The 20,376-nt window shown below is 40.2% G+C and overlaps 1 protein-coding gene across 2 annotated transcripts; it reads right to left on the bottom strand.

Annotated features, from left to right (window-relative positions):
• Nucleotides 1-424: 424 nt before the first annotated feature.
• Nucleotides 425-18,416, bottom strand: CA2 (carbonic anhydrase 2). 2 transcript variants are annotated; one of them, XM_027900144.1, is made up of 7 exons: nucleotides 18,191-18,416; nucleotides 17,477-17,674; nucleotides 7,123-7,241; nucleotides 5,595-5,687; nucleotides 4,781-4,843; nucleotides 3,600-3,755; nucleotides 425-1,272 (listed from the first exon to the last, which is right to left on the bottom strand). In XM_027900144.1, exons 1-7 carry the CDS (start codon nucleotides 18,222-18,224, stop codon nucleotides 1,153-1,155), a joined length of 783 nt encoding a protein of 260 aa, XP_027755945.1. In that variant the 5' UTR covers nucleotides 18,225-18,416; the 3' UTR covers nucleotides 425-1,152. The 2 variants fall into 2 exon arrangements, with proteins under 2 accessions (XP_027755945.1, XP_027755946.1); XM_027900145.1 differs by lacking the exons at nucleotides 17,477-17,674; nucleotides 18,191-18,416 and adding an exon at nucleotides 9,463-9,558.
• Nucleotides 18,417-20,376: the final 1,960 nt, after the last annotated feature.

The following is a 20,376-nucleotide window of genomic DNA, read 5'->3' on the forward strand; positions in this document are numbered from 1 at the left end:
GATCCAAGTGCTTCAGAACATAACCTGCCCAACTGATATCTTATAAATTACGAAGTGATTTCTGACGGGGTAGAAAACACATCATAAATTGCTTTAAAAACTAGGACCAGAATCTAATGAGACCATTCTTCAGTATAATTTTGTTCAAAAAAGTCTTGTGAGAGGATCTTTCATTATACAGTCAACTTTGAGGGTAATTTGTAGTGATTGCTCAAAATTAACACTTCCTTCTGCTATCAGAGAGAAGATCCCTACTTAAAGAAAATTTTCTACTATATACATATAGGTTTTGCATTGATCTGTGGTGCCACTGAAACCAATTCCCAACATACTGTATGTTTAGTAATTATGTTTAATATGCAACAGTGTGAACAGATTAGTGGCTCCTTTCTGGAATTAAAGTAACAGCATGGAAGCAAAAATAGAAGTATAGATTTATTAGAGAAGTTATCTAAAATACAACATTTTCCTTTTAAATTAGAACATATATTATTTCAATGAAAAGATATTTTGTATCATTTCTATGGTAATAACAACTTTTAAAAGATAATACTTAATTTAGAACATTTTTAATTAAAAAAATCCAACACTACTATTAAGATATAACTAAGGTTGTTCATAACATGGGTAAAAATGCAAAACAGTCTCAAAAATATTTACATGTCAGTTTCTTAAAATCTAAGAAGTCTAATCCTAAATATTCATTTTGCTTAACTTTCTCAAAATACTTTTTTTCCTAAGTCATAGATAGATTCTGTATTCCTGTGCTTCTCACAAAGCTTCAAGTTATTGTTAGTTACGTGTACTACCACACCAGTGGATGAGGTTTCTTAAAATGGCTTATTTTGCTATCATATCCTCTCCCAAGCAGGCAACATACTCTTATACCAAAGTGTCAGTCACAGTAATAGTCACCAAAATGCACACAGCACCCACCCCCTGCCTCCCCCAACCCCACACCTTTAGAACCCTCTCCCATTTGGCCAAGAGCCTTTCACATTTCGTTAGCTGGCATTTCAGACGCAGAGCAAAAGGAAAAATGGATCTTGGAGACGAGATGTTGCCAGGGCACACGTGGCAAAGGTCTGATTTGGGCTTAGCAAAAGGGTATCCTCACAAACACAGCAACTTTTAACGCTCTCAGCACTGAGGTTACTGGAAGGAAGCTCTGACTTCTCTGCTCTTCAAAGGCTGACACGGGCGCCAGTTGTCCACCATATGGCACACGGGCTCATTCTCAGCATTGAAGCAAAGGCCACGGAGTTTGCACATCTGTGGAAAAACACACAAACATCCTAAATGCATCCTTCACTTCAGCAGGGCTATTTGAAATTATACACCTTGATCCTGAACCAGAGCTCCAACTCAGTTTTGCCAGCACAAATAGTTTAAAGATTGTGTTAGCACTTATGTGTCTGCATTGATCCACACCATTTCCTGCTCCTGACACAGGCTCTCTTGTCCACAGAATATCCAAGCAAGAACAACTGAAAGCACAGGACACAAGAACATAGGCACACATTTTCTGAACTCCTTGAACAAGAAGTTGTTTGTCCTTGACCAGAACTACACTGAATCCTTTCAGAATCATCTGCAAGTTGTATAGTTTTGTCTGTTTATGTAGAATTTTTTTAAATCCAGTTTAAATAATAATAATTAAAAGATAGCTTACCATTGGGTCAAAATAAAGCTGCTGAATTTATTCAAGCTATCCTGATTTTCAAATACTGTGAGAGGGAAGACCATTCCACGTCAATAGAAGCATAATGTAAATTTTCAGAGCTTGTTCCTAAATTACAGTTGGTGTTCCCACAGTCTGATGTTATAAAAGCTCCTTTGTGTCTAATTGGGCATTCCCAAAACTCTTAAAAAGACTGTGCCAAAATAATAACCCACCCCAAAGGTGATCTCACACAGACAGGTGGAACTACTGACAAAAAAAAAAAAAAAAAAAAGTAAGTGGCAGGTGGGACGCAGGATTTCCTACAAGTCAAGCTGCAGACTGGGCTTTCCCTCATTCAAGGAGAAAGGCCCTCAGCAGTGAGCAGCCTCCCCTGGGCTTTACTGTTAACAAAGTTCAGAGTTCAACCTCTGCCAGCAACTGCTGTGTCACTACAACAAGTGATAACAGGCTTGCTACACCCTGCTGTTATACCTAGCTTTTATCTATCTTTGTCAAACCTACTCAACTTAAACCCTGCCTCAATACTCTGATATACGGTTTCGTGTTTGATCAGTTTTGGAATGAAAAGGCAAGCTACCACACACAGTGTTTTGATCTCAAACCCACCACTGAAATGTTGATAGTAATACGAAGGGGTGTGTGTGGGAGAGACAAGTGGTGTCTTTTACCACTTGTAGGTGGTTAAAGTAGGTGTAATAGGAAAAACAACTCTATTTTAGTGAATGTGCTTCTGCCCTATAATAAAACCGTATTTGCAAACCTTGGATCATCAATAGCAGTAGTTTAGAAAAATAAACAGTGTAAACTTTAACGTTGCCTTGCAGTTTATTAATGGCAATCATTGCTATACAGTTATTTCCAATAGTTCTTCCTCACCATGTATTCTTTTATTAAGTAAAGTCCCACAACAGCTCAGTTGCACTTTTTTTCCCACATCAGCTGAATAAACCCCCTAGAATTATATGTAGATTGTTAGCATGTCTGCCACTGATGAGAGAGACTTAAGAGTTTGAAGGTTGAACTAAAGCCTTTCAGGGCTAGTTTATATTTATAGGCTCTAAATTCTATTTATATCTCCCAAGCACACAGATCTGAAACCAAGAATAGAATCTTGGCTATATGTAGTTTCCTTAATGGATAGTGCAGAAAGCTAGGGACAAGCGTGATTTAATCCACACAAGCTTCTTCCTCCTAGGAAGACTATCCTTCTCAAGCTAGTCAAGAGAGTAAAGTATTTTCTTAGGCGGCAGACTTCTGGAATCTGCAAGTTTTGCCTCTTCCAAACAACTGAGTTTTGTTAGGATTGTCACAATTCTGCGTAGGATTTCATGGTCTGTTCTGTGCCAAACAGAACTCGTAAAAAGAGCTCTGTGTCCTAAAAAATGCTGGAAAATCAACAGACCAACTACAGATTTACAATGTCAGACGGTGGAGGCAGGATATATGCTCTCCAGGTGCAAATCTGCTATTTTCAGCACAAGTATATCCAGATAGGTGGTGTGTGCATGTACAGTGAACCCACTGATGATCACAATACATGCTAGACTAACTCTACATGTGCAAATGGTCCTTTCATGCATGCCTCAATTTTCCAGATTTTTACCACATGACAGTTCTAACCATGTAGTTGGAAAGCCTGATGAAATTTTTAAAACACCCCTCATTTTCCCTGGACTGTGTCCAAATAGAGGACAGCCTTACAATTTACAGCAAACTTTACTTCCACACACAGCAGCAGAGTTCTATCAGAAGAGGATATCCACTTCAGACATATATTTTTCACGTGGGATGCTAGCTAATACCCTGCATAGCTCTGCAGTAACACTGCCACTTCAAAGAACACCTGATGGGCTGAGCTGATGCAATCAGTGTAATTCCAGAACACATATACTGGCAGCACCCATTGGACACCTACCTGCTCAGGGCTCACAGTGATGGGCTCCTTCAGAACATGCCAGATCACACATTCAAGCAGTGGTGGAGTGGTCAGTGAGCCAGGGTATGTCCAGTAGTCTCTGCATGCAGGAAGGAGTCCAGTGGGGTCAAAATTTGTGAAGGAAGCTTGCTTTCCCTACAATAAAGTAAGCAGATGGGCTGATGTCAGGGGACAGACCACATACACACACTGAGCTTGCAGAAGTGAAGTCCCCTCTGGAAGGTCCATGTTTGCCAAAAGACAGAAATGTAGTTTGGCGTGAAGCAATGAGTACCAAATACAGTACATGTGGGATTAAATAGTCTCAGCAATGTAATTTTTTTTATGTTTTCAAGACACTGTTTCTTATTTAAAATGCTGCATTAACGTTTCTTGCTCCTACAGATAACATTTGACCTTGCTTGAAGAACAGTAAGATTTTAGATGCCATTTATATTGATTGCACTGGAAATATAGAAGCTGGGAGACCTGTTGGAGAGTCCATTGTAATAAACAGCAACATCCAACTACCTCAAAGTGAGCTTGATGACAAAGATGTGGTCTTATTTTTTACCTTTCTGCCCACATTTCTCATTGGCACAGGCCTTTACCCATCATGAAGGTATCTAGTTACTCAGCAAGTACTTAAGGTTTCTCATTACTCACTTCATTAAAGTATCACACACACTGCACATGATATTTAAATATAGGAAGGCTTTTTTTCCCCTAATAGTTATATATCCTGAACAAACTGTTTATCTGGACTCTAGAAATAGCCATGAAAAGCATGCCCTCTTGGAGGAAGGAAGTTTATCCCACAGATGCAGAGAGGAGGGGAAGTACCTTTTCCATCTGTCACCACTGACTAGAAAGGGCACCTAGAAGAGCAGATTAGATTAAGAAGATAAATCCTACCCTATAGGTTTAGATGCAGTTAAAAGACAGAATTGTAGTCACAGAGATAGGAAATGATGACTGTTTCTAGTACTCCCTGCTCTCTACCACAACTTCATTCAAATCTGGTTTGCATTTAGGGTTACAGCAGCACCAGTGCTGATGGCAGGAAGGTTTGTTTTACTTTTGCACATGCAGAAGTTTGGGAGAAGTAAAAAAAAATCTTCTTTCTGAAGAAGAAAACAGCACAGTTGTGATTGTTGCTAGTCAGAGAGGGCAGATATTACCTTGGTTTGAATGGAGTTCAGAGCATCCACAACTTTTTGTATTTCAGGTTTGGCATTTCCCACCTGTAACACAAACCATATGAAAAGAAAAATTGCCATGCACTCTCATGATACCTTTAACTTTCTGTTACAGTTCTCAAGAAAACATTTTCCCAGCACCATTTCATTACAGAACAGGAGTATTACAGCAAAAGTGACTGGAATTGTCTCTGTAAAATCACGCCAGTTGACAGTCAGCACAAATGAGTCAGCCAAGGACACTGACAGAATAAAGCTATTTTCACTTACAGTATGAGGATTTATTTTTAGACTTAAGCTGTTCTTTTTTCAAATAAATCACCCTCCCAACAAAATAGTCACCCTCAGTTAGGTCAGGACTGAGTACTACATACCCCTGGGACACAGACACCTCCTCTAACTAGCTGTGAAGACAAATCAACTGAGACAAAACACTCTGGACATTAACATTTACAAGAAAAGGAAAACAGATGTTATTTAGGCTGTCCTACTGCAGGTTCATATACACAACTTTGTCAGTTATGCACATCACCTTTCACTGGTAAGAGTTATGGCAGTGTGACTGTCCTGTTAAAGCCAACTCTGCTGCTACAGGGCTACCACAGCGAGGGATGGCAGTCATACTCCATAGCTAGTGTTGTAGGTAACCAATTGTTATAGGTAAAGGAAGATAAGAATTTGGAGTACCACCTACTTTGCTACGAGTTTAATGCTGCCTTATTCTATATTTTAGGCTCTTAGGTCCCTCTGCAACACCATGAACATGCTGGACAAATGGCACAAAAGTTTAACTAACCTTCATAAAGATGCCCACCACAGCCAAACCATCAGGATGCTTCACAGCTTCGGCAAATTTACCATATTTTACATTCCAGTGTACAATATGGAGCTAGGAGAAAGAAAACAAGAAGTGAATTGAAGATGATATTCCATCCAGAATACTTCACAAGTTAGGATGCCAGGAAGTAATTTATTAAGAGCAGATGAGAGTTTTACTGCTGAGATTTTAAAACTTTTGTGTACAGTTAAGAATTTGTTGAATCATTCATCTAAAGTTTTGTTTATGCAAAGCGATTTCTGTAATTAATTTTATTTTGCTTCTCACTCTTATTCCCAGATGAGTTCTAAATGCAAGCTGTGGGTGTATCATTCCGCTTTCTACTGAAACTCCTGTTACCTTCAGCATGAGTTTTTCCCACATACAGCCTGCAGGATTTTGACGCAGTATTTTAATGCTATATATACTGGAGTTCTGACCAACACTGAAATACATTATTGTCAGTGTCAGAAGCAGCAGAGAAGACACATTAACTACAGATCTGACCAGCAATTTAGGAAATTGAAAAAGCCAACCAAAACCAACCAAACAAAACCCCAACCAAACAAAAACAAACAAACAAAAAACCAACCAAACAAAAAACATCAACTAAAAAACCAGTCCTGTCCTTTTCTGGAAAGACTTTGAATCTCCAGCTCACATTATCCGCGATGTTGCTTTCTTTTTAATTTTTAAGTTATTTCTAATTTAAGTTCATCTGGTTGTTTTCCCACATCTGCAAGTCAAGTTGACCAAGTAATTATGGTACTGTGAAGACATAACCAATGGCAACTTTCTCAGATAAGACAAAAGCTACTTCTACCTTATGAAAAAGCAGCAGAGCCAATGAATTTGTGGGGCCATTTCTTTTATCTGCCAATGCAAATCATAGGTATGTTCTATAAATGTGTGTTTATGAATACCTTTTAAAAGTCTGTTGCAGCATCCAGAGGTAGATTGCTAAACACAGGACAAGCAAATGTGGGTTGCAAGGCACTAAAGCTTCTCAGTTTCTGTAGTCAGACTGTAATAGAGAGTCTTACATAGTCCAAGGGACATCTGAAGTCTCAGGGGTATCACAGAGTGCCTATATGATTTCACTTTGCTGCCTGCCCTGTCTGCTCCATAATTATTCTGTTGTTTATATAAATACCTCTGATGTTAAAAACTGAAGCCAGGAAAGGGGGATGTGTGTGTACAGAGGTGCTGCAATTCCATCCCTTCATAATTTCCAAGAGACACCAAGAAAGCGGGGAAAAAACCAGGGATAATTAATGTGGGGCTTTCTGCTTCCCTTTGACATGAAGTAGCTGAGAAAAGAAGTATTACAAGTCCTCCAATTCTGATTTCTGCTCTTGCAAGGAGTAGGTTCTAAGGTGGCATTGTACCTTATCTTCTATGGTAACATCCTCCTATGGAGATCTGTACAGAAGTTGCTACTGTGGTGGAATACTTAAATAAATACTCATTATACACAAATGACTGGAGAAGGTAAAGCAAGTCCTACCTCTGCATCATACTTAACACCATCCACAGTGTGCTCAGACCCTTGGCCTTCACAGGATCCCCAGTGAATGTGAAACTGTACCAGCCTGTAGACTCCATCCAGCGCTCCTCCCTGCAGCACTGCAACGCAAAGAGCCTCTGTTAGCAACTCCCATAACCTTTGTTATTGAGTCTCACTTCAAACTCCAACACCCATCTCAAGTCTTCCAGGTGATTTACAGTCCATTGCATGCTGCCATGCTACTCTAGATCATCTTCAATGGTACATTACTACAATACACCAAAATCAGTAATAAATGCATAAAAACATAAGTGACTTTACAGTGAGCATCTCATCAGCAATTTAACAGGCATGCTAATATTAGAAGTGATGAGGGAAGATATAACTTTTCTGTCACCAAGCAGATTAAAAAAGGCCTTTGTAAGAGGCTCATACAGAGTTATTCTATGGAAGTACAATTGAAGACAAAATCATCTTTCATGTACTTTTGTACTCTGACCTTCCATTTTAGACACTTCATCCATTTAGGCCTTAATCCTGCAAATCCTGTGGCAGATGGGATTGAGTAAAATGCTTTTGGTTCCAAATTAAACCTAAACACCTGTTAGCCATGGGCTGCAGCAAGGTAAAGTGCGAGGCACAGTGTAAGGCATTTCAGAGATGTGAACTCACATCTCTTGTTCCTCCCATTGCGGTGAAAATGGCAATGCCTGTACAAGAAGATTTTTTAAATTATGGATTGGAAATGAGTTGTTTATTTATGGTCTCCATTATCTGGCATTACTCGTGCTATGGGACTGCTCTAAGCGGAGTGCCCAGCCACGCTTTCAATTATACAGGAGTGAGCTCCCTTGAGCTCCCTTATTCTGCTTATTAGTTTTACCCTTCCACTTAAACTGTGACCAATCACCATTATGATATGCAGGATCAAGCCCTACTACTGCAAAATGCTCAAGGCACAGACAATGTCTCCTTCAGTGCAGCATAAAGCACAGAACAATAACAAATAGTTCTATTAAATAGAGCTATTTATCTAAGTCACCAGAGCAAGGTTTCCCACTGGTTTGTGGTTTGGTTGGGTTTTTTTCCGCTTTTTTCCTAAGCGTCTCAAATTCAAATTCACAATTAATCTTTAAGATATTCATATTTAAAAAATAAAAAATATTTTAAAATGTAATTTGAATTATTAGATATTTTAAGAGACCAATTTATCTCTCTATATACATAAATATATATGCAATATATAAATATATATGTAATAAAGTGACAGAAGAGTGTTGACATCTGATATTACATGTAAGTCTGCTCTGTGTATGTGCCACAAAATGGTTCTGTGGAGCAAAGATGCTTTTCCTCTCAGTCTGCAGTTAGTCTAGACACTACCACAATACATGCATTTGTGAAAACATACACCAAATGCTGACTGGAAAAGGTCACTGTGTGTTCAGGTTTGAATAATTCTGATTATAGGCAAGCATGGACAACAACAGCCATGGATATACGGCAATGGGGTCAGAAGGACTTAATTAATAAACTGGAATACATGAAAACGAAATACAAGATTTTTAAAAAATACAACAGTTTCCAACTGTGTGCCCTACACATGCAAAATTTGGATTCAGTGGGCAAATTTAGCATTTGCCTGGTGTTCCTTTGGTGAATATATTTAGAAGTCTCCCAACATGTACTTCTCTTTGAAAAATGTGAATACAGCGTTTGTGATTTCCAATACTGTAGCCAACACTGAACAGCCAACAGACTGGGACTTGCCCTACCCCTTGCCAAGCTATGTGATCCAAAGAAGAATGGCTAGTTAAAGTAATTAAATAGAAATATATCTTATTCTACTTTTACATTTCTGCATCTGCTACTTCCCAAGAAGCATAACTGTTTTAAGCACAGGACTACAAATCAGAGTAATTTTTTTCACAATGGTGACTGCGAGTGTGCATTAGTTCCTTCTGGAGATGAAGAAATTGGTTGCTGTATCTTTCCAGATGCAAAATCATTCAATCCACACAATATCTCGCTTCATTTAAAAGTGATGCCATGGAGTTGCAATGTTTCAGTTTCAGGTTCTTTAGCTCATGATCTTGCTGCTCGTTGCAGGTACAAATGGACCGAGGTTCCACCACTCCTCAACCTCAGAAAGCACTAGCGCAGCACAGGTTGATCTGCTATTATTTATCAATGGAAAGCATGCTGAAAAGCAGAACCATGCAATATTCTAGAATTCATTTGCAGTGTTATTTGTCTACACAAAGTTTGCTATAGTCTCATAAAACTCGAAAGATGCAAAAATGAAAAAATAAAATTAATCTCTTTGTAGTTTTTGCTTACTTTTCCCATTCTGTGGTTCTCAAATCCAGCACTAGCTTATTTTGACTCACAGCAGAGCATTCAAAGAAAGTAATAATTAGATTAGTGTAAATGAATACAAATTCAGCAGGCTTAATTACAGAAGAGCCCTTCTTATTCTAGCCTACTTTAAGCAGTTATTTTATTTTTAATGCTTCCCAGCTTTTCCAAAGAAGTAGAATTTAAAACTAAATTTAAAAGACAAAGCAGAAATGTTAGAGCTTTTTTTTTTTTTTTCCAGCACAAGCTTTTTAAACCGTGAATAAATGCTACCAGCTTTTGCAAAGTAAAAGTTGATAGAGAATCAGAACAACATTCATACCAGGAACCTCCCCGTCTCTGTCCAATGTGACAAGAGTATCGACTCAGGCCACATTGAGAAGTTAAATCCAACCTTTCCATCTACAGGGAAGTTTTGATCCATATCTGAGCACTTCATCAATAGCTCTTCCTTTTGAAATTAATACCAGTGAAAAGCATTCTGAAAATATACGTTTAGCTGTGCTCCTTTTTGTTCTGTAGCACAGCTTCAGATGCAATGCTGTCGGAAGACAGCATAAGCTGAGCTGAAAACCACATTCTTTTCTCATAGATTCAATTTACTCAACACAGTTTGCCACAACCTGGTCTCCAAAGATGTGCAACAGCCTACAAGGTAACAGCTTGAAAGTACCTTTCTCTTTTCTTACTATTTTACAGTTATTTTAAATGTCACAGTGGGACAAATTTGGAACTACTTTGCTTAAATTAAGCAATGGTAACTTTTCTGTTACCATTCTACCTTCTACCCCTTATTGGAAAAGTTAGACTAGTAACATCCAGTAATTAATTACATTGCACTGTTATTAAGTGATCTCATAACATGGTCTAAATACGTAAGTTTTAGCAGTGCTAATTTGGAAAGTCAAACAATCACATGAACTGTTCCACTGATGGGACTTATTTTGACTGTGGGATTTCTTGGATACAGAAAGTGAAGCTGATTTGGCTCCATTACGCTTTCTTGGGACATCTGAAAACACAGCAACCAAAGGGCATTTTGGTGCAGCTGGTACAGTTGTTTACTGAGGTCACACAACCTCACTGTTCTACTTAAAGGCAAGTCAGTGGGCAGCTACCTTTCCCATACAAAACAAAACAGCCTTGAAAAAACTACTGTGGACCACTTCATACCTTTTTTCAGAAAAAATCTGTGGATTTTTGCAGACATACTGTGGAATTACTGTTATTCAGTTAACTCCTATGGGATGTTCCCTCTACACAGAGCAAAAGACTAATAACTCTCATCAAGGCAATACACATGCCAATGAAATAATCAAAATGGCTGAACTACAAGATGGTTTCATGAGCTAGAATGAATTCCTTCCTGTCATACAAAATAGTGTGGCAAGAAAAAATTCTAAAATAAAGTTCATTACTCTGAGAAGATACAGAATAAGAAAGTGTTCTTCAAATGAAAAATCTTTAATAAGGCAAAGCTCCTTCCAGTAGCTGAAATAATGGGTCCAACTCGAGCACAGTAGCTGTCCAAAGCCCCAAACTTAGGAAATTAATTCTAATTGAGGTGCTATCAAAAAAAAAAACTTAACAGCAAGACATTTCAAGCATTTACCTCCGAAGACAACGCTCTTACACACACATTGCTTTAGCACAAAGAAAATCCATAATTTGTATCAGCCTACAGTAGAATTACACGTATATATGACACTGTAGGTAGATGTGTATGTACCCATATGCATAGCATATGCATTAATGCTAATATTTTGTAAGTTTTTGTGTATACAGAGAAATCTGTATGATAGAAAATAGCACTTGAAGATGCAAAGCAGACGAAGCATTACTTGAGCACAATACACTATTAATGACATAAAAAAGCTCAGGGAGGATGCTCAGGGATTAGCCTTGTGTTCTTATGCAAGGATGGCTTCCTCATCCGACAGACTGAAGAGTTCAGTTAGGGTGAGCTGTCACTTCTGTGAAATGTGGAGTACACAGTCACACTTGGTGAGATGTTTCCTTCTTTATGTTATCTCTTTCAGACATTCCTCCTAGGATGGTCTATCGCGACAAGCAAGAAGAGCAATTCAAGCATCTGACTGTAGGGTTCATACTTGCAGAAAAAAACTCTAATGGGTTTCACCAGGAGACAAAAAAAATGGTTTCACCGTTAGTGGAAAAAAACCCCTACTTAGACCTGCTAGAAGTTTGGCCTGATAAGGCAACAAGGGTGTTCCACAGAGATAGACCAGAATGAAACAATTGCCAAAATGCAGAAGGTCTGAATACGTGATTATCTTCAGCAGGTCAGTGGTTCCAATTCACCTCAGCTGAACTATTTCATCCAGACTGGGCTGCAGCCAAAAAGACTCTGACCTGCTTACAGACAGAGTCATTTAGGTTCTTAACATTCCTTCAGCTCCCTGGGACCAGTGGAGCTTATTTCTCATGTAGTGTCTTGAAGGAATATTCTATGGGAATCATATGATGCTGTACTGACCGTCTGACCAGCACTCACATTTCACACCATATAGGCAGACAACTTTAAGGACCAAGCTGGAAGCATTGAAAGTAACAGTTGGTTTAATTTCTAGTAGCTAAATACTAATCTTAGTGACTGCTTACTGTACTGAAAATGGTGTATTGGACATAGTGTCCATAAAATGTTGAGATCCATTGAAGGACAAACTTTAGGTGTGAGCATTGCCTGTAAGTACACAGCAAGCCCTCATGCCTATAAGTAAATAAACAAATTATCAGCTGGGAAAAGTGGTAATCGTGACATCTGGCACACAGCTTCATTACATCTTAAAAATAAGTTTTTCCAAGTGGCCCCAGCTGATAACAGCTGCCTAGTTTCTCCTGGTTTAGCACTAAAAGTGCCTCTAGAGGAGGATTTTGGAAAAACAGAAGGAAGTTGCCATGATTCTTAAATGCACAGTCTACATCAAGTTTCTGCTCGGAAATCATATAGTAACAAAAGAAAAACCCAACCCAAACCAAAAAGCCAATGTAAGTGAAGGACACTTTTGGGCTCTGTGAAGAAATAAAGACCTGAAACATGCAAGACTGATCTCAAGCCCTCTCATCTTGTCTTCCAGTTCCTGGAAGCACTAGAGCTATTCAAGTCACTTGTTTACATAGGCTTTGCAGCTTCTGGTGATCCCAGTTCACAGGAAAAATGACTTAATGATTTCACACCCTTGAGACCTCTGACTTTCTAGTCAAGCTGTGCACAACATTGCTTGTGACATAAGCAGATGTGTCTGAATACAGTCCCCCAAAGTATAAGCAATCAGTTCTCTGTTTTCTGATTCCAAAGGATCAACACATTGCTTAGGCACTGCGGACCTTCAACCATGACCCTATACTGATGACATGCAATATTATTCTGGTATAGCTAATATATCTTTGGATCTGGGAAGCCTAAAAATAGACCGGTAGCAGTGACTTGAAAGAAGAGTAGTGCCTTAAAGACAGCAGACCTGCACGTTTCTTCCTCCATTTACCAGCTGATGTGGAAGCACACGAAAGGAGTAAGTAACAGTGGCACAACTTTCAAACTCACCACCAAGCAGTTTGGCTGTACTGGCTTTTGAATTTCCATTGTAACAAAATAGATTAGTTTGTTTACAGTGAGTCATAATTCAAGACAGCTGAAGCATACTCATTAATATTTACAATTATAGAAAGAATCAGGTAATATATTGGATTACAACCACTGAAAGACTCCCAAGGGGTGCTAGTATCAAGGTGAAAACTATTTCCATTTCCTCAAGTCTTCTCATAATTTTTAAGTTCTACTATGACTTTATGTTGGCAAAAATTCAGATTTACTTGGGACTGGGTGAATTCCAATATTCCCTCTAGGTCAGCAGCAAGGAATGAGAAGGAAACAATTAAGAGACTTGTCCACAAGCACAAATTACCAGTACATTTAGATAAAGCTTAACACCATACATAGTTGCAATTCCCTTCTGTCAGGTTCTACAGCTAAAATATGATATTTTAGCATTCTTGATACAGAATAAATTAAGGATAGATCAATTTCTTCCTTTTGTAAGCTTAAATAGATGATCAGAAAATACCAAATACTGCTGTGAACATTTTTTCATTTGAATTTCAGGTTTTTAGATAAGTTCCAAAAGGTTTCCTGTGAAAACTTACATGAAGAACATATTTTATGTACATTACAAAATCTTTGAGGCTCTTGAAGCTTTTTTGAGCAAAGTCACGTCCTGTGGTTTTACAGCTCTAAGAAGTTGCTCTTAACTTCTGTCTTTTAAAGTTAGTGAAACAATACACAAGTCCTTACAGCAGACTATAATATAAAGTGTCTAATATGATGAAAGAGGTACCCTTAATGAGACACTCCTTTGCTATAAAGTTCCTAAATTATAATAATGCACCTTATTTTAACAGTTATAAGCACCATTTGTTTCACTTATACATGGAAGGTCTGGTCCCAGCACAAAAGAGTGGATGAACCTGAATTTAAAGTGACACTTTTATCGTAATACACTTTTCCTTTCAAAGTTACATAAATTCTAAAGAGGAATGACTACTAATACTTGAACTTTTACTACTATTAAAAGACAGTGGACATGAGAACTAAGAAATCAACTGAAAGGACTGAAGGAGAAGAGTGACTAAGCAACAACTGGAAGAGGAAGTTCACTGTTCACTTTCTGCATGCAAACCCAAGAAAGCATTCTGAAAGACTGCAAGGAAAGAAAACAGAAAGTAATCCTTTCATTTAAGAGAAAATCATGAAATTTCTCAAAACAAAAAAGTGTTCATAAACATGGCAATGCTGGTTTGTGAACTTCCTTTCCATACACAACTTCTACCAACCAGCAACTGTGAAATGTGAAAGTGGTTCACTCTGGGAACTGACTGAGCCTTTAGAAGTATAGTCTGAAATGTAACAGCTGTCACAAAACCCAAGAAATTGAAAGGCTGTCCTAAAAGAACTGAAATTGAAGATTTGGAGGTAACTGCTTGGAAGAAGGTTTTTCTAAGTATGGTAACATCTAACCATACCTAAAAAAAAAAAAACAAACCAAAACCAAACAAAAAAAACCCCACAAACTAAAAAACCAAACAAGAAAGTAAAACAAAGGTTCTGAAGCTATCACAAAAGATTAACATAATTTCTCTGTTAAAACTTCATTGTAAGAGAAAATTGTATAGGTCATAGACAAAGACTACAACCTGAATCAAGAGTTATGCCTATAAATCCCCACCTACTAATACAGATCTAAGCACAGAGAAGAAAACATTTTCTTCTGTAAAGATATATTAATTGCATAAATTGCACATAGATATTTTTTGTTTAAAAGGTTAAACTTTTACTTTCTTACTCAAAGTAATATAGATTGCATATTTTAAGAAATCCAAATTTTTCCTTTAGATTTTTGTTTTTCACAGATATGGGCAGAAGCTTTATATTGCATATTTCTGATGCACACGTAATATAACAAATATACATTCTGAAGGGGAAATAACCAAATTTTGATTCTGATATCTACTCGTTCTTACTTACGATCAACATTATTCACACTACATGTTTTGTGAATCAAAGAAGTAAGTAACAACTACTTTCAGAGTTTAATTCAAACATGCATTTTGACTTACCTATTTTTACTATGGTACTACTATGTATTTTTAATTGCAAGAACTCATTTTGCATACTCTGAAAAGCAGGAGTGATCAGGCATTAGGACCTAGCACTGCTCTTCAGTTTGCTTCAGTGTCATTAGTTATGAGCCTGAAGATTCTTAATGAAATGAATCTACTTTGCGTGCAGTTAGTCATTATTCACAAGCAATTATCTTATTACTTCATTTTGCTCCTACTACCACAATTAATTCATTACCACATATGGGACAGCTCATAGAAGCAAGCAATACAGCCTGTGGGAAGTATCTACAGGATTTTATACCATTGTATTCAGTAAAACTTACCAGCACTCACACAATCTCACTTAGCTTCTCCCTGTGACTATTGTGTGATGTCTAACCAAGAACTGGGTACAAGCATTAGAGTCTCAAATTCAGAATCAAGCAGAGACAAGTCAAAGACAGCTCTATTTTGTGTAAGGAAAGTAGGTTACCTAGTTAACTGCATACAAATGAAGCCAATCAAGTGTGCTGCCAGGTAGGTTCTATGCACTGTAATTTTCAATAGTAAGCGTGATACTGAATGATGCATCCCTGCCTGGCTTCTTAGAGATCTGTTTAGTTGGGTTTTGTTTCTAAAGAATACTCATTTTCTGATACACTGATAGAGCTAGTGAGAATATTTCTACTTGCATCTCCTATCCTCCCACTCTGACAGCTGTGTCACTGCCTATCTGTCAGAGGATTTCTGTCACAGATGTTCTGGTTCTGCACCAACTTTTCTCATATAAAGTATTCTTCCTACAGACATTTCTTTAAATTATTTCACGTATCTGCCATTTTTTCCTCACAACCTAATTTTCACAGTTCTTTCCAAACTTAGGCACATGCAAAGTGAACATGTAATAGTCTTCTATACTGTGGAGACCTAAATCTGTTTCTTCTGGGCTCAGTGCGAGCAGGAAGGCAGTGAGAGTAGACTCGCCTGTGTCTGGTAAAAACAGAATCCCCTTTTTTGTTCTCTGGATCCTTTACCTTATTACCCATAATACTACTAAAATGAACATGAATTCAATTCCTTTAGCTTCTCAGTGCTTCAGAAAAATAGACACTAAGAGGTCAGAATATCACCTTCTCCTCTTTTTTAGACCATACAAATATTAATGTTGGTACTCTGTGTAAGTTATACATGTGTATTATACAACCATAAACACTTACATCTGACCGCTTAATATTGTTAAGCATGAAGACTGTAAATGAAATACAAAGTCAAACGCTTAGTTTTCAGTACTGAATGTCTGTTATACTGTTATATTGCATTACCTGCAAAACCCTCACATTTTTAGTAGGTAAGGATCATTTGGTTTCCACGCCATTCCCTAGATGACATTACCAATGAAACACTTAGGAAAAATAGGACACTTCCTCAAGCAAGTTAAATCAGGCAGTGTCTAGAGAAGTCAGTAACTTACAATGGGACTAGGGTTTTTTTAATCTAAATTAAAAATAAAGGGACATTCATTGTGAAGAGAGATGATTTCTGCAAATTCAGCCAGACGAAAAACTACACTTAAAGACAACCTACAAAATCCTTGTTCCAACAGCATCTTGGATTCTGCCTGTCCATCAGTAAGGCTATTCCTTTCAGTAAAAATTACTAAAGGTTTGCAGGATTCAGCACAATGAACAGCAAGACTCTGCGAATCGATGCCTGCTAGCAAACTTTGTAGGAATGTGTTGCATACATTATCTTTACCTGTAAAGCCACCAAGAAATGTCAGGGATAAGTCTTTTTTAAATTACAAAAGAACAAAGAGGTATTTTCTAATCATTTCTCTGTTTCTGTATCAACCTGGGAGCACACTGGCTACAGAAATATGAAATAATATTTTGATAACCAAAGAACTATTTCTAAGCTATTTCCACTTCAAGTTGTTAACTGTAAGCCTTTGCTATTCTAAGGCAAATTTCTTCCTATGATGTATTTTGCCTCTTCTGTTAACCATTTGATCAGTAGCTTATGATGAGCTATGCCTAAAATTGCTGTTTTCAAATACTTTTTAATTTTTTTTCTCTCCACAGCTGAGTCCTTATCCAAATCCTTCTGATTTATACAAAAATAAAGCAATTCACTTCCCCCGAGTAGGGCAGCTCAAATCTGCCCAGACAGGCTTAATTTTCTTCCAAAAGGAGCTCAGTTTCCTCCTTGCCTACAGGAATGTGAGACGCTGCTAAATTCCCACCTTACAGAAGCCAACTTTGGTATTTTTTTCCTCTTTAAAAAACCCCTATAGCCTCATTAGGGTAGGAGCTCCTTTTAGTAGGAGCTTTAGCAGCAACTGCCATGTCCCCCCCTGCACCCGAAGGTGAGGTCTCACCTGACTTGTCGGAAGAATCATCGTACTCAACGTTGAAGGAGTGCCCGTTGTTGACGATGCTTCTTGCCGTGCTGGCATCATAACTGAAGCTGAGAGGCTTCAGAGAGGAGTCGTACTTGGCGGACTTGCTGTTGATGGCAATAGGGGACTGGCGCTCTCCATTGGCGATGGGGAAGTGCTCGTGCCAGTGAGCGGGTCCTACAAGACAGCGGAAAGTAGCTCAGCGGGAAAAGACGCAAAACTCAGGCGGTATAAGCAATAACCTTCACTCTAGAAACCGGGATGTTCGAACACCAGCATCAGCCTCTAACAGCGTACCAATTGTGCGGGCTTGGCGGTGCTGGCAGCACAGGAGAGGGGAGATCCCCCCCCGGGACCGCGGCAGCCCCTCAGCCTTGGCGGCTGAGGCGGGGGTTGTACCGGGGAGTTCCGGGGGCCACCCCGTCCTGTGAAGCAGCGCCCACCCTTCCCTTTCCGAAGTAAAGGAATGACAGCGGGGACGCAGAAGATGCGCCGGCACATGGCGCTGCCGGCGCGCTGCTCGGGCGCAGGTGCGTTTCAAGGTTACGAGAAAAACGCGCCACCGAGCTCATTCCCGCTCCGGGCAAGGGCTCGGCCGGACGACAACGGGCACGTCCCGGGCGCGACTCCCAGGGACCTGCCGGCAGGTGTCCCTTGACAAGTGACAGGTGTCCCGCAGCGCCGGACACTCACCGTCGTGGCTGCCGTATCCCCAGTGGTGGGACATGGTGATCGGCTCTGCACGTGGACGCTATCGCAGCTCCGTGGCCCCAGAGCTCTCTCAGAGGCTTTTATAGGCTCCCGCCAACTCCATGCCCTTCTCCGCGGCCGGAGGAGGGGTGGGGAGTGAGGGTGGGGGCGGAGGGAGACTCCGCTGGGGGCGGAGAGAGCGGTCCCTTATAATCCGCGGTCGGCCGCGGAGCCACTGCAGGTTGAGTCAATAGCGCCGCCAGCAGCTGGCGGCGCGGTCCGGTTTCGCCTTCCATCCCCGTGTTCCTTCCCACGCATCGCTCCCCTGTGGGCGCTGCGCGGGGCGCTGTGGGCGCCGTGACCTTGGGGGCCGGGCTGGAGCGGGCGGTGGGAGCCGGTGCGGGGCGGGCGGTGTGCGGGTGTGTGCGCGCGTGTACGTGCGTGCGGCGGGGTATGGCGCGGCTCCGCGGGGTGGGCGGGTGCTGCTCCCTGCCGGGAGCCCGGGGAAGGCAGGGACGGCGGGGAAGGCAGTTCAGCCGGCAGGGAGCCGCGCGGGAGGGCGCCCGCAGCCGCCCGCACCGCCAGGGTTTGTTGTAGGTGCCAGGTTTTGGAGGGAATTAACGGGGGTTCGGAGGTGAGGATTAGCGGAGTTGGCGGAGGGGAGCTGTGGTTGAGCTTCGGACGAACTGGGACGTCAGCGCTTATTGCTCGGTACTGCGTTTTTCCTGATCGCCTCCGGAGAAGCTGCAGGTCGAGCCGGGCTTGCGCTTATTTCTTACCCTTAAGAAAATACCCACTTACTCTGAGAGAGGCTCAGCTGCCGCTCCCGAGGATGGATCTGCGCGGATAAAATTGAGCAATGCATATTTTAGATGTTTTTATATTGCGCAACGCTCCGGTGTTTTACCGCAGGACAGGAGGGACCGGACCTTGGCAGCCCTCTGAGGACGGCTCAGTTCCGTGCCGCGCCGTGCCGTGCCTTGCCGGCCTCCCTCGGCCGCGCTGCGGTGGGGCCGGGCTGGCCCTGAGGGCAGCGCTGACACGGCGGGGGGGCTGCAGATGGTCCCCTCTGAAGGCTTTTCTTTGCCCTCTTGCTCCGAGCGATTTTCGGTATGAGAATGACGTAACTTTATCCCATTTTCTTATTAAGATGGTTTATTCAAATCCGGTTTTAATTATGTTCTGTTGGGATTCAAGCGCAGGGGTCTAAATTCTGTTTTCAGTGAGGTCATTGTAAAGCTAGAATAACAACACCAGAATGACGCCATCATTTACATTCAGCATTGTAAAATGTGTGTCATTTGTTTGTATTTGTTAAGAGGAGAGAGAAAAGTCTATTTGTACAATGTGGGTACTGTTGCTAATAGCAAAAGGAACCAGCTGGGTAATTGCTTACAAAAATTAAAGGCATTTCTCAGACCCCTTTGAGTGTAAGCAGAAAATATTTAAAGCTTATTACTGATTACCGTAGTGCGTGTCCTTATATTTGCATGTTTCTACTCAAGATGGTTTAGCAACCAGAAAATGAAAAGGTGGTGGCAAAACTGAATACACAGAAGTTATTTAGAGGTTGCTGTGGTGTGTGTGATGTAGAAGAGCAAATGGAAATGCACGTTATACACTTATTAGCAATTCCTTGTTTGCGCATTATAGGTACTTTACACCAATCACTTCTAAATCTGGCGGCTGTGCTGTCCAGTACGTTGACAGTCTCGTAAATGCACACATACACAAATCCATATAGGTAAGAATCCTTGAAGAGCAAAGCAGAAAGCATCCCTTTATGTTAGAGAAAGGAATAAGATTTCAGTACATTTCACAGAGCTTTCTTCCATTCAGTTTTACTAATAAAAAAAAATCCAGCCTGCTTCCTCAGCATTCTCACATGTCAAGTTTCCACTGATGTCAAAGGGAACACTACAGATAGGAAAAGTACAGGATTAAACTCAACACAGCATTTGGCATGGTGGACTTCCTAAAAGATCTACATAGGGTTCTTAGCAGGGAAATGAAGTCAGTCACCAGCAGCACTGAGGAACTGGGATTTTAATCACATGAATCTTAATTTTATTACGTTATTTTTGTCAGCAGGTATGTGGTACATACTAAGCACACACAGACATCCACATTAGAAGGTCCATTGTTCTTAAAATCAAATACCTATTTTTTTTGATTATTCTTGCAGGCTT

The sequence above is a fragment of the Empidonax traillii genome, unplaced genomic scaffold (genome assembly GCF_003031625.1).
Source record: "Empidonax traillii isolate 1590-97213 ecotype Southwest subspecies unplaced genomic scaffold, ASM303162v1 scaffold713:size524338, whole genome shotgun sequence".
In the NCBI taxonomy this organism is placed as follows: Eukaryota; Metazoa; Chordata; class Aves; order Passeriformes; family Tyrannidae; genus Empidonax; species Empidonax traillii.